This window comes from Musca domestica, unplaced genomic scaffold (genome assembly GCF_030504385.1).
Source record: "Musca domestica strain aabys unplaced genomic scaffold, Musca_domestica.polishedcontigs.V.1.1 15, whole genome shotgun sequence".
NCBI lineage: Eukaryota > Metazoa > Arthropoda > Insecta > Diptera > Muscidae > Musca > Musca domestica.
The window spans coordinates 15,245,267-15,266,516 of NW_026712207.1; the positions used below are offsets into that span (position 1 = coordinate 15,245,267).

The 21,250-nt window shown below is 33.1% G+C and overlaps 1 protein-coding gene across 6 annotated transcripts in view; it reads right to left on the reverse strand.

The window, feature by feature from the left end:
- The window catches only part of LOC101897588 (RNA-binding protein Musashi homolog Rbp6), an 824,018-nt gene that overhangs the window by 33,025 nt on the left and 769,743 nt on the right, over nucleotides 1-21,250 (reverse strand). For 4 of the 6 annotated variants that reach the window (XM_059119712.1, XM_059119713.1, XM_059119711.1 and 1 more), the window contains exons 9-12: nucleotides 15,767-15,849; nucleotides 14,666-14,750; nucleotides 6,416-6,451; nucleotides 4,578-4,661 (exon numbers count right to left, since the gene is read on the reverse strand). In XM_059119712.1, the coding sequence (XP_058975695.1) occupies nucleotides 4,578-4,661; nucleotides 6,416-6,451; nucleotides 14,666-14,750; nucleotides 15,767-15,849 (288 nt within the window). Of the gene's footprint in view, nucleotides 1-74; nucleotides 290-3,631; nucleotides 3,840-4,577; nucleotides 4,662-6,415; nucleotides 6,452-14,665; nucleotides 14,751-15,766; nucleotides 15,850-21,250 lie in introns of those variants that run through there. The other 2 variants (XM_059119715.1, XM_059119716.1) reach the window with 2 other exon arrangements.

Consider the following 21,250-nt stretch of genomic DNA (forward strand, 5'->3'; position numbering starts at 1 on the left):
TTACAAGTACAACAACTGGTAGTAGTGGCGTTTACAAAATATGTCTGTCTGTGATCGTGGCTGCTTGGGTGGAATTGCTATTAAAAGTTGTTGATGCCCAGGAATTGTGATTTGATAGCGGCTGTGCGTGTCAAAGCGGTGGCTAGGGGCAGGGTCAGTGCCTGATGTGGAAATCCTGCTGTCGTTGGCTGGGTACCAGCTGTGCCGCCGCCGCCAGTACCGGGCCGCCTGCCTGCATTCGTACTACACGTACCAAACGTACTTCTACCGATGCCACAAATAGTTAAGCCTACAAAATTATTAGTTTGTTGTTGGTTTCAGTTGATTTCGAGTAAAGAAAAAAAAAACGAGAATACATTTTGAAAACATAATATTGGGGGTATAGAGGTGGATCGCGCTTGGTCTAGGACAATACGGTGTCAAAAATAATATTTAAAAGAAAAAAAGTGAAATTAAATTTCAATTTTTAAAAAATAACGAACATTTATTTTTATTTGCTGGTTTTAGAAAATATATATTTTATTTATTTTGTTGTTTGAATAAAAAGAAACAAATATTTTTTCTTAACTATTTCTTTTATAAAAATTAAAACAATTAAAATATGTAATAAAAAATGTATGTATCCAAATATGTTTACAACTCTTGTATAGTACGTATTTCAGTTACACTTGTGTTTGAAATTTTTATCTTTGTATTGCTTTTCATTAATGTCTTTGGTGGTGTATCAATGTTTAAATAAAGTATTAAAATGAAAATAATTTTTGAACAATATTTTTCATAAAATCGACCTACAGAGCTAAATTTCAAATAAAATTAAATAATCTGCATGAAATATAAATTGTTTTAAAATATTTTAGGAAATTTCTGAAAATTGTTCTAGAAAAGAATTTATGAGGTTAAAAATGTTTCATACTTTCCACTTTAGATGGCATATTCAATACGCCAGGTTAATATTAAAATGTTTGCAAAAAAAGTTCCTTACGCGTTATAAACATGAAATGTCAAATCACAGACCATTCCATAAGAAAATATTCCAAGGATCTTCGCAATGTTATGGGAGGCCTCTTTGTAAAAAACTTTGAATATATAAACTAGTCAGGCTACATATACTATGCCGGAAATTTGACCCAATTCGGAAACTACTTAAGGGGAAATTCTTTAGCCGCCGATATAACAATGTACTGACTGTAAATTTCAAACAGCGAACATATGGAGTTACTCTAAACTGAGGAAATCTTTTGTTTGTTTTCCACGGATACAGTTTTTTATAACTCCTAAACATTTTGAGATTTTAAACATAAAACAATCGCTACAAAAGGTTGACTATAAAATCATTTAAATCTGAAAGAACTGGTATATGAGGTCCGTTGGAGGAAAGATAGAGCCTGCCATAGACAAGTAAAAAATATTAAGTTTGGCTGGGCCGAGCTTCTAATACCATCCACCATTGGGTAAACAAAATAATTTTATATAAAATATCTGAATTATCAAAAAACCATGAAGTGAATGAGGCCGGTATATGGGGCCATACCGAAACGGGAACCTCCATAGACAATTTTATACTTCATGGATTGTCATCTATCAAATCTTTTAAAATACCAAATTTGAAACAATTTCGTGGGTAAATGTGACTAGGATTATCAAAATACCGAATATATATCAAAATGCTAAATATTCAATGTTCTGCCACCGGGCTAGAACCCATTTTGAACTACAAATAACAATATTTAGACAAATCCATTAAAAAAATATTGCAAAAATCATCAAAACACCGAATATCGGCAGGTACCGTTATATGGGGGCTGTACCAAAACGTGGACCTATACATTCAATGTTTCGCCACACGAGCTAGAACCCATTATGAAATACAAGTATCAACTTCTGGGCAAATCCGTGAAAAAATTTGGCAAAAATCATGAAAATATCGAATATCGGGAGGTACCGTTATATGGGGGCTATACTAAAACGTGGACCTATACATACAATTTTTCGCCACCGGAGCTAGAACCCATTATGACCAACAAATACCAATTTTTAGGCAAATCCGTGAAAAAAAATATTGGGGAAAAACATGAACATACCGAATATCGGGAGGTACCGTTATATGGGGGCTATACCAAATAATGTGAGCTATATCGTGATTTCAACAGAGGGACAGACGGACATCGTTAAATCGACCTAGAATTTAATGCTGATTAATACTACATACTTTATGGGGTCTATGACGAATATTTAGGTGGAGGATATACAGGGTTGCCCATATTCGACGGACCCATCTGGCAACGCCAGGACGACATACCGCGTTTGAAGCGTCAGTCCAAGCAGATTTTTACCATGAACCAATACACGCCACGCGAGCGCTCTGAAATTTACATTCAACAGAAGAAGTTAATTGTGAAAACTCAACTTCCAGCTTTTAAAACATTAAAAAATGTGAGAAGTGCGCCTTCTAAGAACACCATTAAGCGTTTACACGAACAATTTTCGACTGGTAAGGCTCTTTCTAATCCGAAGAGGCCATATAAAAGTCGACCAAGGCGATCGGCCGAGAACATCGCTGCCGTACGAGCCAGTGTTGAGAGGTCCCCAAGAACATCCCAAAAACGCCGTCTCAGCAGTTGGGCATGGCTCGGTCCACTTTACAACGGATTATTCGCATTGATTTGCATTTGTTAACGTACAAAATTCAATTGACGCTTGTCAATTGGAATGGGCCCAAAGGGCCCAAAGGTCCGTCGAATATGGGTAACCCTGTAAAAAGTAGTGGACTTCGAGGAACAGGCAGACGGTCATCTGTGAATGAACCTAGAATTCAGATTATTTATGCTTTATGGGATCCCTGACTAGAATCACTTCTCCCAATTTGGCCTTCATTTCGAACTTTGGCTATTCTGACATTTTTAGTCCCGATTTACCACCGTTTTCACTTTTTTTAAATTATGCCCTACATAACTATTTTTAATATTACCTACAGCTTGTCCGGTCGAATTTAGTTGGCGATCCTATACAAAATGTTCTTTTATATTCTCGCAGTTCTGGAACAGACCATATATTTTGAAAGTCAACTAACGGAAATATCGAATGTGACATCCTTATTTTTACCCAGAGGATCTATACCGAATCCTCTACAAGTTTTGCAATTTTCTTTTACATTCTCGCAATTCTGGAACAGACCATATATTTTGAATGTCAACTAACGGAAATATCGAATGTTACATCTTAATTTTTACCCAGAGGATCGATAATATTGAAATGTTAAAACTCGGCGAATAAAAATATCGAATGTGGCTATATTGTGCTAATGGAGGCATGATCTTGTCTTTGGCCGAGTAAGGACACTATGGAAAAACAGTGAAAAATTATATAACTTTTGCCCATTATTCTGGTTGTTTTTAAAATATACAAAAATTCCAATAAATTTCCAAATTCAGACATGTTGAAACATTATCACTACATTGTTTGAGTTCCCATACACCAATATATGTTGAAATTTTAAAATATGTGAAGCTAAAAGGGGGAAACACACGTAGGGCATTCTTGCAGGTTTTGAAAAAATTAAAAAAAAAAAAAAAAAAATATTACTCTGTAGGTCAATTCTTTAAGAAAATATTTGTTTTATGTTATTTTTTTAACTGAAGATAACGAAAATAAATGACTTATGGCAATTAAAAAAAAAAAAACTTAAAACTATGAAAAAACATAATAATATTAATAATGTATGATCATATACATAACATAATAAATAAAACTGGAAAGTTTTTAAGCTGATGATGTGGGTGGGGCCATCATATAATCACCAATCAAAATACGATTTTCCGGGACTACACTCATAACGCCGGCTGTTTATGATGAAGCGGCGATGAAATCAAGTCAAAAAAGCCGAACCAAAGAAATGAAAAATAAAAAAAAAAACAATTTTTATAAATAATACATTTTTATAACAATGATTTATTGTGGAGAAATAACAGTGTTAGTCACAGCAACAGACATACGCATGACATATCATAAGGCAGACATCCATCCGTTCGAAATGATGCAGAGTTACAAGCGTAGTCCCGTGCAAAAGGAGAACAAAATAGTACTGTAAACATATTTATGTATACACACATAACATGGGTTAATTACAATAATTATAGAAACAAATGTTCGTTATTTTCATAAAGGGTTAATATTAGAAACAAAAGATCAAATAATGTGAATTATTTCAGTAAAAAAAAAAAAACAAATCAATATTTCTGTTTATGATTTTTGTTCAGTTTTGATTATTTGCTTGTTATTAGGTAGTGGTTGTTTGAAGCGTGCATCAAGCATTTGTTAAAACAAGAAAATAAACTGAAACAAATAACAAAACAAAAGCCAAACTGTTTTCAGTTTTTTTCTTACAAAAATACATATAGAAGACAATGGGCCAATATTTTTTAGTTTAATTTTTTTATTTTGCAAATGATCATTCTTATTTTGAAAGATTTTTTTTAATTTAGTCAAAGTCTTTTTGTTTAATTTTGGAAAGTTAGAGGAGGATAAGTTGTAAAACAATCACATAAATCGAACAATGAAAGTAGGGAAAGAAAACTTACCGGTTGGATAGGGCAAACCAAAACTGGGATAACCCGAATATCCACGGCCGGCTGCGTAGGCAGCATAAGCGGCCGCTGGGAAGCCTGAAATGGAAATTAACATAAATTTAGACAAATAATTAAAATATTATGAGTTAAACTTTAAATAATTGTAAATGGGGAAAAACACATATCAATTTTGACTATAATCAAAATAATAAAATATGCACAATTAGGCAGGTTGTATTAAAAAACAGTATATTGAAAAAATCTATGCGAGAGGTAGGTTCTCACAAGAGTATTTCTTTTCGACCGTTGCACAGTGTGACAAAAAGTGGGAAAAAAATGCCATTATTATTAAAAATTAAAAATGTATTGACATTTTTTTAAAAAGAAGGAAATTCTACGTTTTTGAATGGAAATTTTGTAATTAAAAATAGTTTAAGAATTTTTTTTTATGTCTGTTTAAGGCTATTTTTGAGTATTTGAGTACATTTTCGTAACAAATTAACAAAAAGTTAAAATGTTCGATACTCGGCAAGTTTCCCAACAATTAAGTTGTTATTTCAGTCATACGTTCTTTACTAGCGGGTTTTATATTAAAATGGTATGGAAACATTGGTATTCAAAAATAATATGCAGGGTGAGATGAAAAAACTGCAACCAACTTCAGACTGCTGTCATTCCAATGCCACTCGTCCGACAGCTGTTTAAAATATTCCAGTGACAGCTCATTATATTGTTTATAAGCGTGAGAATTTTTCAGAAAAAAATTATTCGTGATGGAATTCAAGCGTGATAGTGGGATTTCTTTATATTTGGCTGGAAAACCACAAGTGGCTATCGTCAAGGAAGTGGACGGAAGAAAACAGCTACATCAACAGAAATGGTTCGAAAATGAAAGAAGCGACGTGATCGAAAACCGCGTCGCAGTGGCCGAAAAATGGCTAGTGAGCTGAACATATCGCAATATTCCATTCGGCAACTATTGAAAAATGAGCTCGGGGTAAAGCCATTGATATTCCAAAAAGTGCAAGAACTTAAACCGCAGCAGAAAGAAAATACACTCAAAAGAGTTAAAGAGTTACTTCGCTTGGCCGAAAGTGGTGAACTGGCGAATTTGGTTTTCGCCGATGAGAAAACATTTTTTGTCCAGCAGTTTGTAAACAAACAAAATTATCGTGTTTACTTGCCAAAGAACATGTGCACCTTCGGTTGTGGGTCGCCTTCGGTGTGGGCTGCCATAATAGCCGATGGTCACTCTACTCTCGTATTAATCGACTGTGGCATCAAAAAAATGCCAAATATTATCGCGAAAATATTCAAGCCCTGGGCACGCAAACATTTGCCCCGTAGACCTTGGACATTTCAACAGGACGCGCCATCCAAGAATGGTTACAAAATGAGGTTCCTCGCTTCAATTCCAGCGCACAATGGCCACCAAAGTCTCCGGATGTCAATCCGTTGGACTATTGTGTCTGGAGTATTTTGGAAAGCAATGTTGGCACTAAAAAATACCAAAGTATCGATCACCTCAAGCAAGCGTTTCGCCGGGAATGGGCCAAAATACCGCAGACAACATTCGGGCAGCATGTGACGCTTTCATTGGCCGTTTGAAGGCCATAATTCGATGAGCAAAATTCGTGTCAAAAGTGACCAATTCGAAGAAATTTAAACTTATTCCAAAGTTTGATGTAATTTCGGACATTTTGTCCTTTCATTCAATAAAATTAAAATAGAAAAGTATAAATTATGGCGTTTGACTTTGGTGCAGTTTTTTATCTCACCCTTTATATCTTTAAAAGTGTTTTCAATTTAAATACTGAAATTTTTTTAAATACAAAATATTTTCAACTTACCTTCAGGTAATGTCCCCAGGCCCCACATTATATTGTCTGGAAAATGCAACCATTCGACGCAAAGAGAAACAACAATTGTCACATATGGAAATGAAAAAAGGGCGAAAGAGAAAAAGAAAGAAGACAACAAAAAATTATTAGAATTGCACAAACTGTAAATTTTCATTATTTCAAATTCAATTTTGAGATAAATATTGGAATGAAGAATAAATAATTAACTATTTTAGTAATATTAATTGTAATAAGAGAAGATTAAATAATGTGTTTAAATAGCTATTGGAAAATCTAAATTTATAATGTTTTCTCTTGCTAAACATTGAGTGTTGGATAAATGTTGTTTTGTTAACTAAAATTTTCAACTAGGAAAAATATGAGTATTCACTAGAAAAAAAAAAACGGAATGATTTTCCAAAAAAAAAAGAGTTATCGTTGGTTGTCATTGCTGTTGGCGGAATATCATCTCTCTCTATCTTTTTTTGCTTAGTTGCCTTGATTTCCTCTACATACAGTACGCACACAGACACACAGACATAGACACAGACAGAGTTACGTTTACAGTATGTTTACGTTACGTTTACAAGTAGTTAGTTTCAAGTAGTTACGAAGTCATTACAAAGTATTTTCAAGTGGCAATTAGGTGATAAATATATATACGTTTCTGACGACGTTGACGACTTATTTGCTAATTATGATAAATAGCTATGTATGTTTGTCTAAATATATATATGTATATATGTACGAGTAGGTAATTAAGAACTAATTTTCGTATTTGTTTTTTATTTAAGAGATAAATATATATGTTGGCTAAAAGTTATTGAATGTTGTTGTTGTTCGGCTTGATTATATAAGTTGTCTAGATTAACAATTATTTGTTTCGTTTTATTTCGTTTCGTTCGTTCGTTTCCACACTACATTAGAGTTGTAAACTAAGTTTGTTTGGTTTCATTGACTAAAATTGTTTCCATGTTGTTGTTGCTGTTTCTATTATTGAAACCAACCATTTTGTTGTTACATATTTTCTAAAACTAAATGACACTTAATTCTAGTTGATAAATAATTGATTAGAAAGAATAAAATGACAAATTTCTTTATTATTTCTAAAATGCAAAGAATTGAAGCAGAAACTTCCCTAGTGAAAGTTGTTTCCTTCAAATCTCTGCTCTCTAAGACTAGTTGTGTTTTGTGTTTTATACAGGGTGTTCGAAAATGGGAGTGAATAAAATCAGCGAATAACGACTCAAAGGCGTAGTATTTAATTGTTGAGCATAAATTAATGATGTTTTGGCACTTTTATTTTTTAATCAATTTCAATGGTAGTTTAATGGGAAAGTCCTTAAAAATGTTCTCAAAAAATCGAAAAATACATAACGTCCTTAAAAACATAAAAGAATTCATAAAAAACCATATTATTTTGTAGAAAATTGTCATTAAAAAATTCTGGATGTCCTTAAAAATTACAGTTATTAGTGTTACAATTTCATGAATTTCTAAAAAACATAAAAAATAATATAACAAATTTGCGGTTTTCCGAAAAACCTTAGAAAAAGAATTTAAAAAATTGTCTGTTTTCTGAAAAAATCCTCAAAAAAAAATCCTCTGTTTTCTTAAGAACACTAAACAAGTCTTTAAAGTATCCACATTTAAACAAATTTCCAATTCTATTTACAAAAATTCAAGATTTTCTAAAAAATTCTTTAAATTATTAAAAAAAAAAACATTAGTCGATGTAGACATTATGGGTAAATGACTTAAGTCTGATATAAATAATATAAAGTGCAAGAATCGCGATAATTTTTGGATAAGATTGAAATGCCTGAGAGGTATCACATATAGTGGACCGAAGATCTTCTCTTCAACTACCACCCAAAAATGGTTACAAAATGAGGTTCCTCGCTTCATTTCTAGCGCACAATAGCCAAAATCTCCAGATACCAAGCCGTTGTATCAGGAGTATTTAGGAAAGCAAGGTTGGCACTAAAAAATACCAAAGTGTCGATCACTTTAAGCAAGCACTTCGCCGGGAATGGGCACAAAATACCGCAGAGCAACATTCGGACAGCGTGTGACGGTTTCATTGGCCGTTTGAAGGCCATAATTCGTGCAAAAGGTGACCAATTCGAACAAATCTGAACTTATTCTAAAATTTGATGCTATTTGCTTTCATTCAATAATATTAAAAGAAAATGTAAAAATTATGGCCTTTGACTTTGTTGCAGTTTTTTTATTTCAACCTGTATACCCTCCCCTATGTAGCCTTATAGCTGAGGGTATAAACATATCCATAGTTCTTGAGAAGAACATCTTAAAAAATCTATTTTTAAAATATTCACGATATTTAGCAAAAACACTGTTGAAAAATATATTTTAAATATCCACCATTCTCGGCCAAGACGTCCTTGAAAATATCCTGAAAAAACTTCGATTATTTCCAGGACTTTTCTTCAAAAATATACTTTTTTAAAATTCACGATTCTTGGCGTTTAAAAAAATACTAAAATCCAACGATTCTTGCCATGGTTTAATGTTATTTTCATTTATTAAAAAAGTTTAGACTTTCCAAAAAACAAAAAAAAAAAATTAAAAAAAAAATAATAATTATTATTCAATATTTTTAAAGGATTCCTTAAAAAAATATTTGTAAAAAATTCAGGATTTTTGTCCTGGTGATTTTTTAAAAATTATCTTTATCTTTCAAAAATTTTTTTCCAAAATTATGATTTTTATCCAAAACAGTCTTTATGATATTCCTTAAATAATAATTTAAAAAATTCATGAAAAGTATTTTACAAAATTCTCGATTCTTAAACAGAAAATCCTCAAAAATATTAAAAAAAAAATGACTCATAACCAAAAAATGCTTGAAAGTATTAAAAAAAACATTCACGTTTCTTTGCCTAAAAAATCATAAGAAAAATATGTATATTTTTTAAGTCCACGCCTTAATATATCCTTGAAAAATATTTTTAAGAAATCCGTGATTTGCATAAACCCTTTTTTAATTTTCATATTCGTTTGTCATTTTTCGAACACCCTGTATATAAATAAATATTTTGATAAATATTTGAGTTTAATTGAGTTGTAAATGGAGAGAAAATAAAATACACACATACACATATATATATCCATAAAAGAAGTAAATATTTGTCAATACATGATTTAGCTAGGGAATAAAAAAACTACAACCAATAAAAAATTAAAGAAATGAAAAAAAAATTAAATACATTTTTTTTTTATTTAAATGATAGTGGAAAAAACGTAATCTAGTTAAATATCAAATAGGTTTCGAGGAAATTGAAAATAAAGCAAAACAAAAAGAACATAGCATAGCACCGGAATCAATGGCAGGTTTTTGTGCTGACTCGCTGTCGAAAGGTTGATTAAAATTCCATTCGTGGCATTCCTTTTTGTGAAAAATTATCCTCTATTTTTTGTTTAATGATAACATCCTTTGTAGTTCCATTTTTTTTTAAAGTTCAGTTCATTCAATGTCGTTGTTGTTGCAGTTGCTCTCTGTTATATAAAAGTGTAAAACTTGTGTATGACGGACGTTGCTGTTGTTGTTTTTGTCGTCATCGTCATCGCCGTCATCATCATCATAGTTGTTGCTGTTTTTAATTAGTTCATCTCTCTATGTAAAAAAGTCTTTTTGCTGTTGTAGTTGTTGTTATTTCCTTCTATTTATTAATTGTTAATTAAAGTTGTTGTTGCAATGAAAGAAAAAAAGTTAAACAGGTTTTTCGTTTTTTGTTTTTAGCTTCATTTTGCTTTTTCAGCAGAAAAGTTAACTTCAACAATTGCCTATGGGCAGGATGGCAGGAATAAATATGGTCACCCTACGTTGGGGGAAAAATTGCCAAACTGATAGAAACCAAAGCTTGGCAGGAGAATAAACGCTTTTCTTAAAAAAATATGAATACGATTGGCATATTTCTACAGAAAGTTTGAAACTGGTTTAGAAAAAAAATTCTGTGCGGCAAAAATGACCCAATCATTTCAAACAACCCTAAGTTTTAATGGGAACCGTTTCTAGTAAAGAATTAAGAAAATTTTGACCTACTTTCCTAAATTTCATTGGAAAACGTAATATTTTAGTAGCACCACATTTTTACTTCTTTGAACCCTCTTCGTTTACTAAGACAGTCTTAATTCTGCAAAAAAATACTATCTCCATATGCTGTTTAATTATTTGTTCTTTCCAGGAAATTCCTAATTTCATCTCAATATTTTATTTTTCTAAAATATAAGAAATAAAGTTTTCCCAGAAAATTTAAAATAAGTTGTAATTTTCCGGTAAACATTTTTATTATTTAAAATCTAAGTTTTTAAGAAATGCGAATTTTAATTATTTCCAAAAGGGTACTTTTCGCAGTGAATCTACTTTCATTTGACATCGCATAATGACGACAATTTGCCCATCAACTCGCTTCTTTTTGTAAGCTTTTCCATCTTCTGTTTCCCAGTTGCTTTTTCTGCTGTGTTAATTCCTGTTCTCAAGAAAATACTTAACAATCTAAACAAACAAAGTCTTAGTTTTGCAATTCTCACAAAAGCATTTGCAAGTAAGACGTGGTAGACGAAGTAAGAGAAGTACGAAGTAACTAAAGAAAAAAACAACAAGACATGGTGAGAATTCTAAAGAAAGAAATTAGTTGAAACGAAAAAGGAAAGAAAAAAAGTTTTAAGAACTACTTCTTTTTTTTTAAATACCACACAACTGCTGCTCATAATTTAGTTTAGATAGTTTTTTGTTGTTTCTCTGTTCCGACTTTGTTTTTTTTACAAAATTCAACTACTTTCTTAGTGTCTACCATTGCTGATAAAATTGTTTAAAGAAGGAGAAAAAAAATGATTCTTTGTTTTGTTAATTTGCCTCATACTACTTACATAGATTCTCTAATGTTCTTCGGTAGTTTTAGCCTCTAAAGAAACGTTAATTTTTTCATGTTCGAAATTAAGGTTAATTTTTAAGATGTAATTTTATCCTAGCAAAAATCTACATATGTTTCCATTATCAAATATTTCAAATTGTAATCCAATAATTGGATTTTATTCTAGGTCTCCTATGGAGTATTAATTGTGAATGTAAGTTTTTTACAATTTTTTGTTCGCTTTTTCAGTTGCTGATCAATTAATAATCTTAGTAGCTAGGTATGTATGTACGTTTGTTTTTAATAAGTATGATAATTAATATAAGTTAGCTAAGGTTAATTACTTTTATTTGTTTCAAGAAGTGATATTTCATAGGGAAAATAGAATATAAATAATATTTCGTAGTTTCGGTTAGTATGAGATGAGAGGGAGAATTGTGCGATCATCAGTTAAAAATTGAGCCGAAACAGTGCCTTGATTTAAAAAATTGAGAACATTTCAAATTTGTGAAGCATTTGTAAATAAATTCTTATTTTTTAGTGTATTCCTTGAAACCTATTTCGACAACTCCTGTATACATTTTTTAAGGGCCATGGTTAAAGAGGACCAGGGAAATATAATAAAATAATCCAATAAAATCAATTTGTTACAGCTTAAAAATCAGTAACTTTTTGAAAAATATGTGAAACTCACAACCGAGGGACATCTTTATATGAAGGCTAAATCAATGTGTATAAATGTAACTAAAGGGAAGTTAGCCATTCATTCAAGTTTGCTGAAAAATTTGCGGTCGATATTATATTTTGTATTTGACCATTATCTCCTTTTCGGGACATACCATAAAGGTTGGACCTACACATTCTATCTAATCTTAATTGACTCTTTGTGGGTAAGGTATCAGTAGGAGTGGGCCGATCAATCCCATAGTTAAACTAGAAATGATGTTAGTGGATGTACAGCATAGTTCGATCCTCAAAGAAATATTGATGAATTATTATGAGAGCTATAATCATTCAAGATTTTTACTTTGAAAGAGTGGACCTATGTCGGTCCACATATTCAAATTATATTAATAAATGGAAAATATTTAGAAATACGAATTTTGAAAAAATTGTCGATTTAGTAAGCACGTTATGAGAGTTACAATTGTTTAACATTTTGAACCTTTGTCGGGGAGGTATCAAGAAAATCGATATTTCGATTCGTATGTTACAAGACCACTATATCCCACCTTTACACAAGGTTTTGTAATGGTAGAAATATCGGGATGTGCCAAGTTTGAAAATAAAAATATGCTTATGTCGCATTTTAAGAGTGCCTGGTTATTCAAATTTTTTATCCGTTGTAGCAGAGATAGCAGAAAGAGTGACCCCTTTAATACTACCTTCATACCAGACCTAGAGTGGGTAGAAATATTGTGATGTGTGAATTTACCAGAACGAGTCGACCGGTATGGCCCACCTCCAAAGTTGATCAAGGTTTGATAATAATATTACGATGTACTAAGTTTGAATGAAGTCGGATGTTCCCTTTAAAATTTATCTTCCGACAATGCTAGATCGATTTTAAATGTCCTGAAACGTATTTCGTCAGGAAAGACCTAGGGTCAAAAATCGTTATTTCGATGAGGCTCATCTTTGTCTATTAGAATTTTACCAACCAGAAGTTTGTTAAGTTTCGACCATGACCAGAAAACCTGCAACTTCGGCGAAATTTGTTAAGTTTCCGCCATGACCAGAAAACCCTCAACTTTGGCGAAATGTCGGAAATTGTGACGAATGAAAAATTCCCAAGCTTTATCTTACACCTTACGAAGTACAAACCAAAACATCGGATCCATGTCCATGATTTGATAAAAATATTATGAATTAAAACTAAGTGACGAATTCCAAATATTTGGTGTTTTAATATTTTGAAAAAAAAAAATTAATATTTCATATATCAATGTTTAGATCGAACCCGAATGACGTAGACATATATTTTTATTTTTTTTTTCATGAGTTAATATGTAAGTATGTGTTACGTTGCTTTAAAATCTAATAAAGTCCATTTAAGTGACTTTCATTACATCATTACATATGTATGTATTAAGATTACAAAATATTGAAAATTTACATATTCGAGAAAAAGGTCCTTAGCCTACAAATAAGTTTACCTAAATATATCTTTTTTGTTTCTTGAAATACACATAAGGACCTTCCCGATTAAATTGTTAATAATCTAAGTTTCTTTTTTGTTGCTTTCATCTAAGTTTTCGAATATTCCAAATTATATTCGAGTGATTTAGTTTATAATAATAATTATTGTTTTTTTCGATGTTTTTTTTTGTTTTACTGTTTTTGTAGCAATAATTAAGTTGTTATACACATAATGAGGAGTTAATAACATATTTTATGCTAAACCTAAAAAAAAATTGTAGACATATTCGGTTACAGATTACATTGTTATGAGTTTAATTAAAAAATAAACCTAAATATGTGTTTGGATTTTTTTTTCACACTTTTTTGTGTGTGTGAGAAATTATTTCAATTAATTAACTTTGGCATTGGATGAAAATTTGTTGTTGAAAATCTTATTTTTTAAACAAATTAAATTTGATAATTTATGGACGTGTCAAATGTGTTAGAAACGTTGAAGCTGGTCAGATTCCGAGAGTATTAGCACCCGGCAATTGATAGAGAGTGGCTCCGGACATATCAAGACCCGGAACTGAGAGTAAATCAGTTAGCGGATAAGACAATGTGGCCGTTGCTGCAGGCCTCAAGGGATTCGGGCCTGCCGAACGTGTTGCGGCCCTGGCCAGGCTGTTGTCGTGATTGACCTGTTGCGGTATAACAATGACTGCCGATGGTTGTTGATTTTGGGCAGCCGCAGCAGCTGCATATTGCAGCAGAGAGGGACCATTGACGGCCGAGGCAGCCGAAGGAGCTGATGCTGCGGCCGCTGCAGCAGCTGCTGCCCCAAATGGCAAAAAGCTGTGCGATTGTGCTGCAGCAGCTGCTGCCACGGCATTGGCCAGGTTTTGTTGCTGCTGTTGTTGTTGTTGTTGGACTTGTTTGGCAGCAGCAGCGGCAGCCGCAGCAGCAGCTGCTGCTGAGAAATGTGATGGCAACGGATAGGGGGTGTAGCGTAAGGAGGCCGTTGTTGTGGGTCCAGTCGTTGCGGTGCTACCGAATACTCCCGGATGTGTGTGGGCATGTGCATGATGTTGATGATGGTGGTGATGATGATGCTGATGGGCATGCGGATGTGAGGCATTGGCCGCAGCACTGGCTGTTGCCAGAGTTAGACCATTGCCCATGCTGATGCCACCGGCAACGCCAATACCACCACCACCAGCAGCAGATGTGTTAGCATTATTGCTCCAAACTACCAACTCACCGTAAGCAGAACGGCCAGCAGCACGAGTTTTAGCCAAATTTGCCGGTAACATTACTTCTTTGGGTTGGGCCTTCTTGCATTCGACCTGAAATGGGAAGATGAAATCAAGGTTAGGTTACATTTTTTATTGAAAGTAAACAAATAAAAATTGTTTCAATTGTTAGTTAAATAAAATGTAGTTTGAGATCTTTATTTTTGTTGTTTTTATACCCTCTACCATTCTATGGTCATTCTGTTTATAATATAGAATATATAATATAGAAATATTCATGATAAACCCTACAAAGCATACATATATTCGACGATTTAGCAATGTTCGTCTGTCTGCGTGCCTGTCTATCTGTCTGATCGCCTATCTGTTGTAATCACGCTATCTCTTGAAAGATTTGAGATAGAAGCATGCACATATGCGAATTTTGCCAGTAGGCTAAGTAGGTTACGTTCGTAAATGGACCATGTCGCTCCACATTTTCGCCCATTAAACGGAACTTCCCGATATTCGGCATTTCAATGATATTAGTGTCATTCACCCGAATTTTTCAAATTTCGTGTTCGAAGTTTGTAATAGGTGCTACAGCCTATGCCTACAAATTTCGTATGCAGGTCCATGTCTTTGTATGGCCCACAACACTTCGATTTTCGATATTTTGATGATTTTAGCAACATTAATTTTCGGAATTGTTTCAAATTTCGTATTTGAAGTTCGTGGCGGGTACTACAACTTATGTTTATGCAGGTTCACGTCATCGTATAGCTCACATGTAACGGTATCTCTCTTTATTTGGAATTTTGATGATTTTAGCGACATTATTCACCGGAATTGTTTCAAATTTCGTATTGGAAGATCTTAATGGGTGCTACAGCCTATACCCAAAAATTTATTTTACATGTCCACGTCTTCGTATAGGTAATCCTTTAAACGGTATTTTTCGAAAATTTTCAAGTTCCTTTAAAATGGTGGAGAGTATTAAAAGTTTGGCCCGGCCGAACTTAGCTGCTTTTTCACTTGTTTATTTATTTATAATTTTTCGATATTTCGTGTTCCGAAAATCTTGTCGCATTTTAAAAAATCTAAAGTCATTTGACACTTTTTGTACTTACCATTTTATTATTTATCTCATGGAAATGAATTTCACAAACTTTGTCTACCACATCTTCACTTTGAAATGTAACGAAGCCAAAACCTGTAAAGAAATATAAGAAGAAAATAAATTAATCATTTAATCGAAAAAAAAAACATTAAAATAATTATAAATTAGTGAAAAATTGGTTTTTGAGAAACTAAAAAAATGTGAAAAAAAAAAACACGGCGTAAACGCATAAATATCCTATTTGGAGGGAATATATTTTTTTCTATTTTGACAGAATCTACTCCTTTCTCTCCCTCTCACTCTCTTTCATTTTAATTTTTCATGGAGCTCATCAGGAACCCACTATCCCAATAGTTTTATGAGTATCATCAGCTGAAACCCCACACTCACACACTCTCATTTTGGAGAGAGCTTATATTCCGTTATTTTCGTTGGTTGTAGCCTCAAAGTTTTCAACTTTTTAACTGACATCTTTGAGAGGCAATGCCAACAACAAATAGAGATGAACCTTCTCTGTCTCCTGTTTCAAGTCTATGTGGAGGATATGACCATCTTTTCCCATTAAGTTTAAGGCAACCAACCCAGCAACCTAGGTCTTTTGTGGTTTCGGCTATACCCGTGTAACCGTTACAGCTGCCTGACACTTATCCATGGCAGTCCCGAACGCATGATTTTATAAGATCCTTGATGTCAGTGTATTCGTTGCTGTTGTTGTTGTCGTTGTTTGTTTAAGTTGTTAAGTTATGTCTTTTTAGTAGTTTTTGACTGTGAACTTTGTTTCGAGTGTGGGCAGGATGTAGACCACAATATGAATATAATTTGTGAGAGACAGTGTGTCGGGAGAAATTAAACAGGTATCGATATAAGATATCTCTTTTATGGAAAATACTCTGAGGAAAATGATTTTTAAGAAAATATGAATGGGATATTTGTCTAGAAAGAAAAATTATTTTGGCGTCACACACCACGCCACTTTCGCTTGAACCATCTTGGAACTATTCAGCACTTTATGGGAAAACAGAGGCGAAATCAACAAAATTTTCTAACTCTGTAGTTTTTCAGTAAAATATAAACGAGATTGCACTAACTTTTCAGTAAATATACAGGACAGGACTGCTGTCATTTCTAAGCCACTCGTCCGACAGCTGTTAAAATTATTCCAGTGACAGCTCATTATATTGTTTACAAGCTTACAAAAGTATTTTGGTGAGAATTTTCCAGAAAAAGTTATTCGTGATGGAGTTCAAGCGTGATAGTGTGATTTCTTTATATTTGGCTGGAAAACCACAAGCGGCTATCATTAGAGCACTCCAGAATTTAAATATGAATAAATATTTGTGTGTCCTACCTTCGCTCGTTACCATAATACGGGTATTGTAGCCCGACATCAATGAAGTGGACGGAATAAAACAGCAACATCAGCCGAAATGGTTCGAAAAGTAAAGAAGCGACTTGATCGAAACCTTGACAAATAAGCTCGGGGTAAAACCATTGAAATTCCAAAAAGTGCAAGAACTTACACCGTAACAGAAAGAAAATAGACTCAAAAGATCTAAAGAGTTGCTTCGCTTGGCTGAAAGTTGTGAACTGCCGAATTTTGTTTTCTCCGATGAGAAAACATTCGTTGTCCAGCAGTTTGTAAACAAACAAAATGATCGCGTTTTCTTGCCAAAGAGGTCAGCTAAAAATGTGCACCTTTGGTTGGCCACCAGAACTCAAGTGTCAGCCACGCTGATGATGTGGGCCGCCATAACAGCCGATGGTCGCTCTTCGCTCGTATTAAATGAACTTGACATCGGAATAAATGCCGAATAAAGCCTTGAGCATGTAAACATTTTGGCCGCAGACCTTGGACATTCCAACAGGACTCAGCACAATCGCGCTCAGCGTCACCCAAGAATGGTTACAAAATGAGGTTCCTCGCTTCATTTCCAGCGCACAATAGCCACCAAAATCTGCGGATACTAATCCGTTGGTCTATTGTGTCTAGAGTATTTTGGAAAACAAGGGTGGCACTAAAAAATACCAAAGTATCGATCACTTCAAGCAAGCGCTTCGCCCGGAATGGGCCAAAATACCGCAGAGCAACATTCGGACAGCGTGTGACGGTTTCATTGGCCGTTTGAAGGCGATAATTCGTGCCAAAGGTGTCCAATTCGAACAAATCTAAACTTATTCTAAAATTTGATTTCCGAAATTTTTTGCTTTCATTCAATAACATTAAAAAAAATTGTAAAAATTATGGCGTTTGACTTTGTTGCAGTTTTTTAATCTCAGCCTGTATAGCTTATACTAATATAAATAATGAATTTAATTTTATTTAATGTATTTTTAATAATTTTTTTTAAAGACTTTTCGAAATTTTAATAAATTATTTTCTTCCAACGAAATCTATTTATCTGTAGTCACTGTCGAATGGATGTAACTCGAAATGGATTTGGTTTTGTTTCAGTTGTTACTGCCGTTGTCATTGTATTATTGTGTTGTTATTTTGTTGACCAAATAACATAAACTTTGCCTTAGTTATAAGTGCAGTAGTTTTTGTTGCTTCGTTGCTGCCCTGGCTGATGCTGTTGTGGTTGTTACCCAGCTTGGGCCACAGATTACGATAAAGTTTCTGTTTAGTTTTCTGCCAGCCATGAGGGTAAAGAAGAAAATCCGCAAGGAAAAAGGTTGTAAATGATGGGTTAAACAACATCAAGTTAAACCAAGAAGGAAATGTAGACAACACGAAAAAGACAAGGACCTAAAAGATGGATAAGAAGAAGAAGCAGAAGACGAGCTAAAACAAAAAGATGACAAAGAAATTGTGTACACAAGACTTTCGAGTTATATTAAATTCAAAAGATTTGTTTATTTTAGCTTTGCGTTCGTTCTCTCTCACTCTCTGCTTATCTATCTTGAAGTATGTATGTAAGTTGTTTTGCATAAATATCTGCAAGTTATTTAAGTTGAAGAAATATAAGAGAAAATACAACAACATCCAACGCACACACACACACACACACAGGGACACACTGAAGTAAAACACAAGTTCCCCCCCTTTGGGAAAAAAGTCAGCAGGTGATGTGTCAGCAACTTAAGGTAAAGATTTTTACTAAGGATTAGTTTATGATCTTGTGTGAATGTATGTGCCACTCGATGTGTGTGTGCATGTACATGTATTGGTATTAAAATAAATTTACTAAATTTTATGGAAGAAAAATTTTGTTTGTTTTCGGTTTATTGAACAAATATTTAAAACAATTTGTTGATGGATTTTAATTGAGGCTAATGCCATCATAGAAAAAGTCATAAAAATCCTAATAGGAAAGTGATTGGCATTTGATTTCTAAGAAGCTTGCAGTAATAAATGTTAAGAGTTGTTGGAATAACATTTGAATGAATCACAAAATGTATGTGTGTGTCGAAATGTGTTTAAATCGAATGAGATTATGGTTAAAATCTATGTTGAACAAACTAAAATGTTATTACACTAAGGGGGGAGTTTTTTAGGGAAGTGTGAAAATATGTGACTGGGAAGAGCTTGAGTAACTGCAGTTTAGAAATATTTTCATATGTTGGGTCAATAACTTAGCATCAAATGTGGTATATTTTAAACAAGTGAAAAAGGCGATATGCTATACAGGGCCAAAATTTAAAGGCAATGAGAGGTTTAGAACTTATGCGAGAAGGTGCCAGTTACGAATTATTTCTTTCAAGGTATTTTACGATTGGTAAACAATTTTTACACCTCAGCACATTTCAGGTCATATCGTTATATTTATTTATGCATGGACCGATACTGGTTTCGCTTCAACTTCAAATGTCAAAATAAGGAATTGTAGAAAATTTGTTTAAATAGCTAAAATCGGGGGTACTATCACGATGTACGGGTACGGGGGCAATATCAAAACGAAAATCCTTTAAGGTTTTTTGAACAGAGTTGACGGCATCGTGGGTATGAGAGGATATTTTTATTAAAGCGAGGTTTTTAAAGGATCTTTTAATTCTTAAGGCGTGGTTTTTAAATGGATCTTGAAATGGGAAATGGATCTTTTAAGGCGTGGTTTTTAAAGGATATTTTACCCTTCTTGATGTGTGTTTTTCAAGGATATTTTACCCTTCTTAAGATGTGTTTTTTAAGGATACACTACATTATTTAAAAAAAACCTTTTAAAGGATATTTTATTTTTTATCCTTAAAAATGGAAGCCTTAAGTTTTAAAAGGATATTTTACCTTTCTTAAAAAAAATTAAAAATCGTCTATTTTTAAAGGATATTTTAGCCGTCTTAAGGCTTTGTTTTTTAAGGATCTGTAATCCTCTTAAGGCATGGTTTTCAAATTATCTTTTACACTTCTTAAGGTGTGGCTATTTTTAAAGGATTTAATATCCTTCATCGGGCGTGGTTTTTAAAGGATCGTATATCCTTCATCCGACATGGATTTTAAAGGATCTTATATCCTTCATCGGTCGTGTTTTTTAAGGGACATTTTACCTTTATTAAGACGTGGTCTTAAAAGGTTTTCAATCCTTCACTGGGTGTTATTTTTAAAAAATCTTTTACCCTTCGCAAGTCTTGGTTTTTAAAGGATATTTTACCCTTCTAAAGGAGAGTCTTTTAAATAATTTTTTACTCTTCCAAAGGCGTGTGTTTTAAAATGATATGTAACCCTTCCTAAGATGTGGCTATTAAATGATTTGTAACCCTTTCTTAAGACTTGATTTTCAAAGAATATTTTACCCTTCTTTAAAAACCTTTTAAAGGTGCCTTTTTAACGATATTTTAGCCTTCAAAAGCCGTTGTTTTTTAGGATCTGTAATCCTCATTAAGGTGTGTTTTCAAAGGATCTTTTACCCTTCTTAAGGCGTTGTTTTTTAAGGATCTGCAATCCTTATTGAGGTTTGGTTTCAAAGGATCTTTTACCCTTCCTAAGGCGTTGTTTTTTAAGGATCTGCAATCCTTATTAAGGTTTAGTTTCAAAGGGTCTCTTACCCTTTTAAAGGATCATTTACACTTCTTAAGAAATGGTTTTAAGGGAATGGTGTTTTTTTCAAAAGAAAACTATAAATGCCCTACTTCTTGAGAAAAGATAGTAATAATACGCTTAAGTATCTTCACCATATGAAAACATAACTTATTGCCAAATTGGTTCTCAATCGGTACTCAAAATCTCAAAAGTTTTGAAGTTCCGTTATATTGGAGTTTAATGTATATTGCATTTTTTTGATAGGAGGTACCGTTGTATGGGTGCTAAGCCAAAATGTGGACCTACATTTAAAATTTTTCTCGAGGAATTTAATTAACCCATGAGAATCCAACATATTACATTGCAGCCGATATGTTGGAAAATCAGAAACGAATTCTTCAAAATACCGAACATCATAAATTATATTGTGCGCTTAGCAGACAAATATATTCTGTTTTCAATATCAAACATTCTAAGAATGAAATTTATGTCTACACAAAATTTCGAAGCTCTATCTTTATTATTGCGAGTTTTTATCGTCTT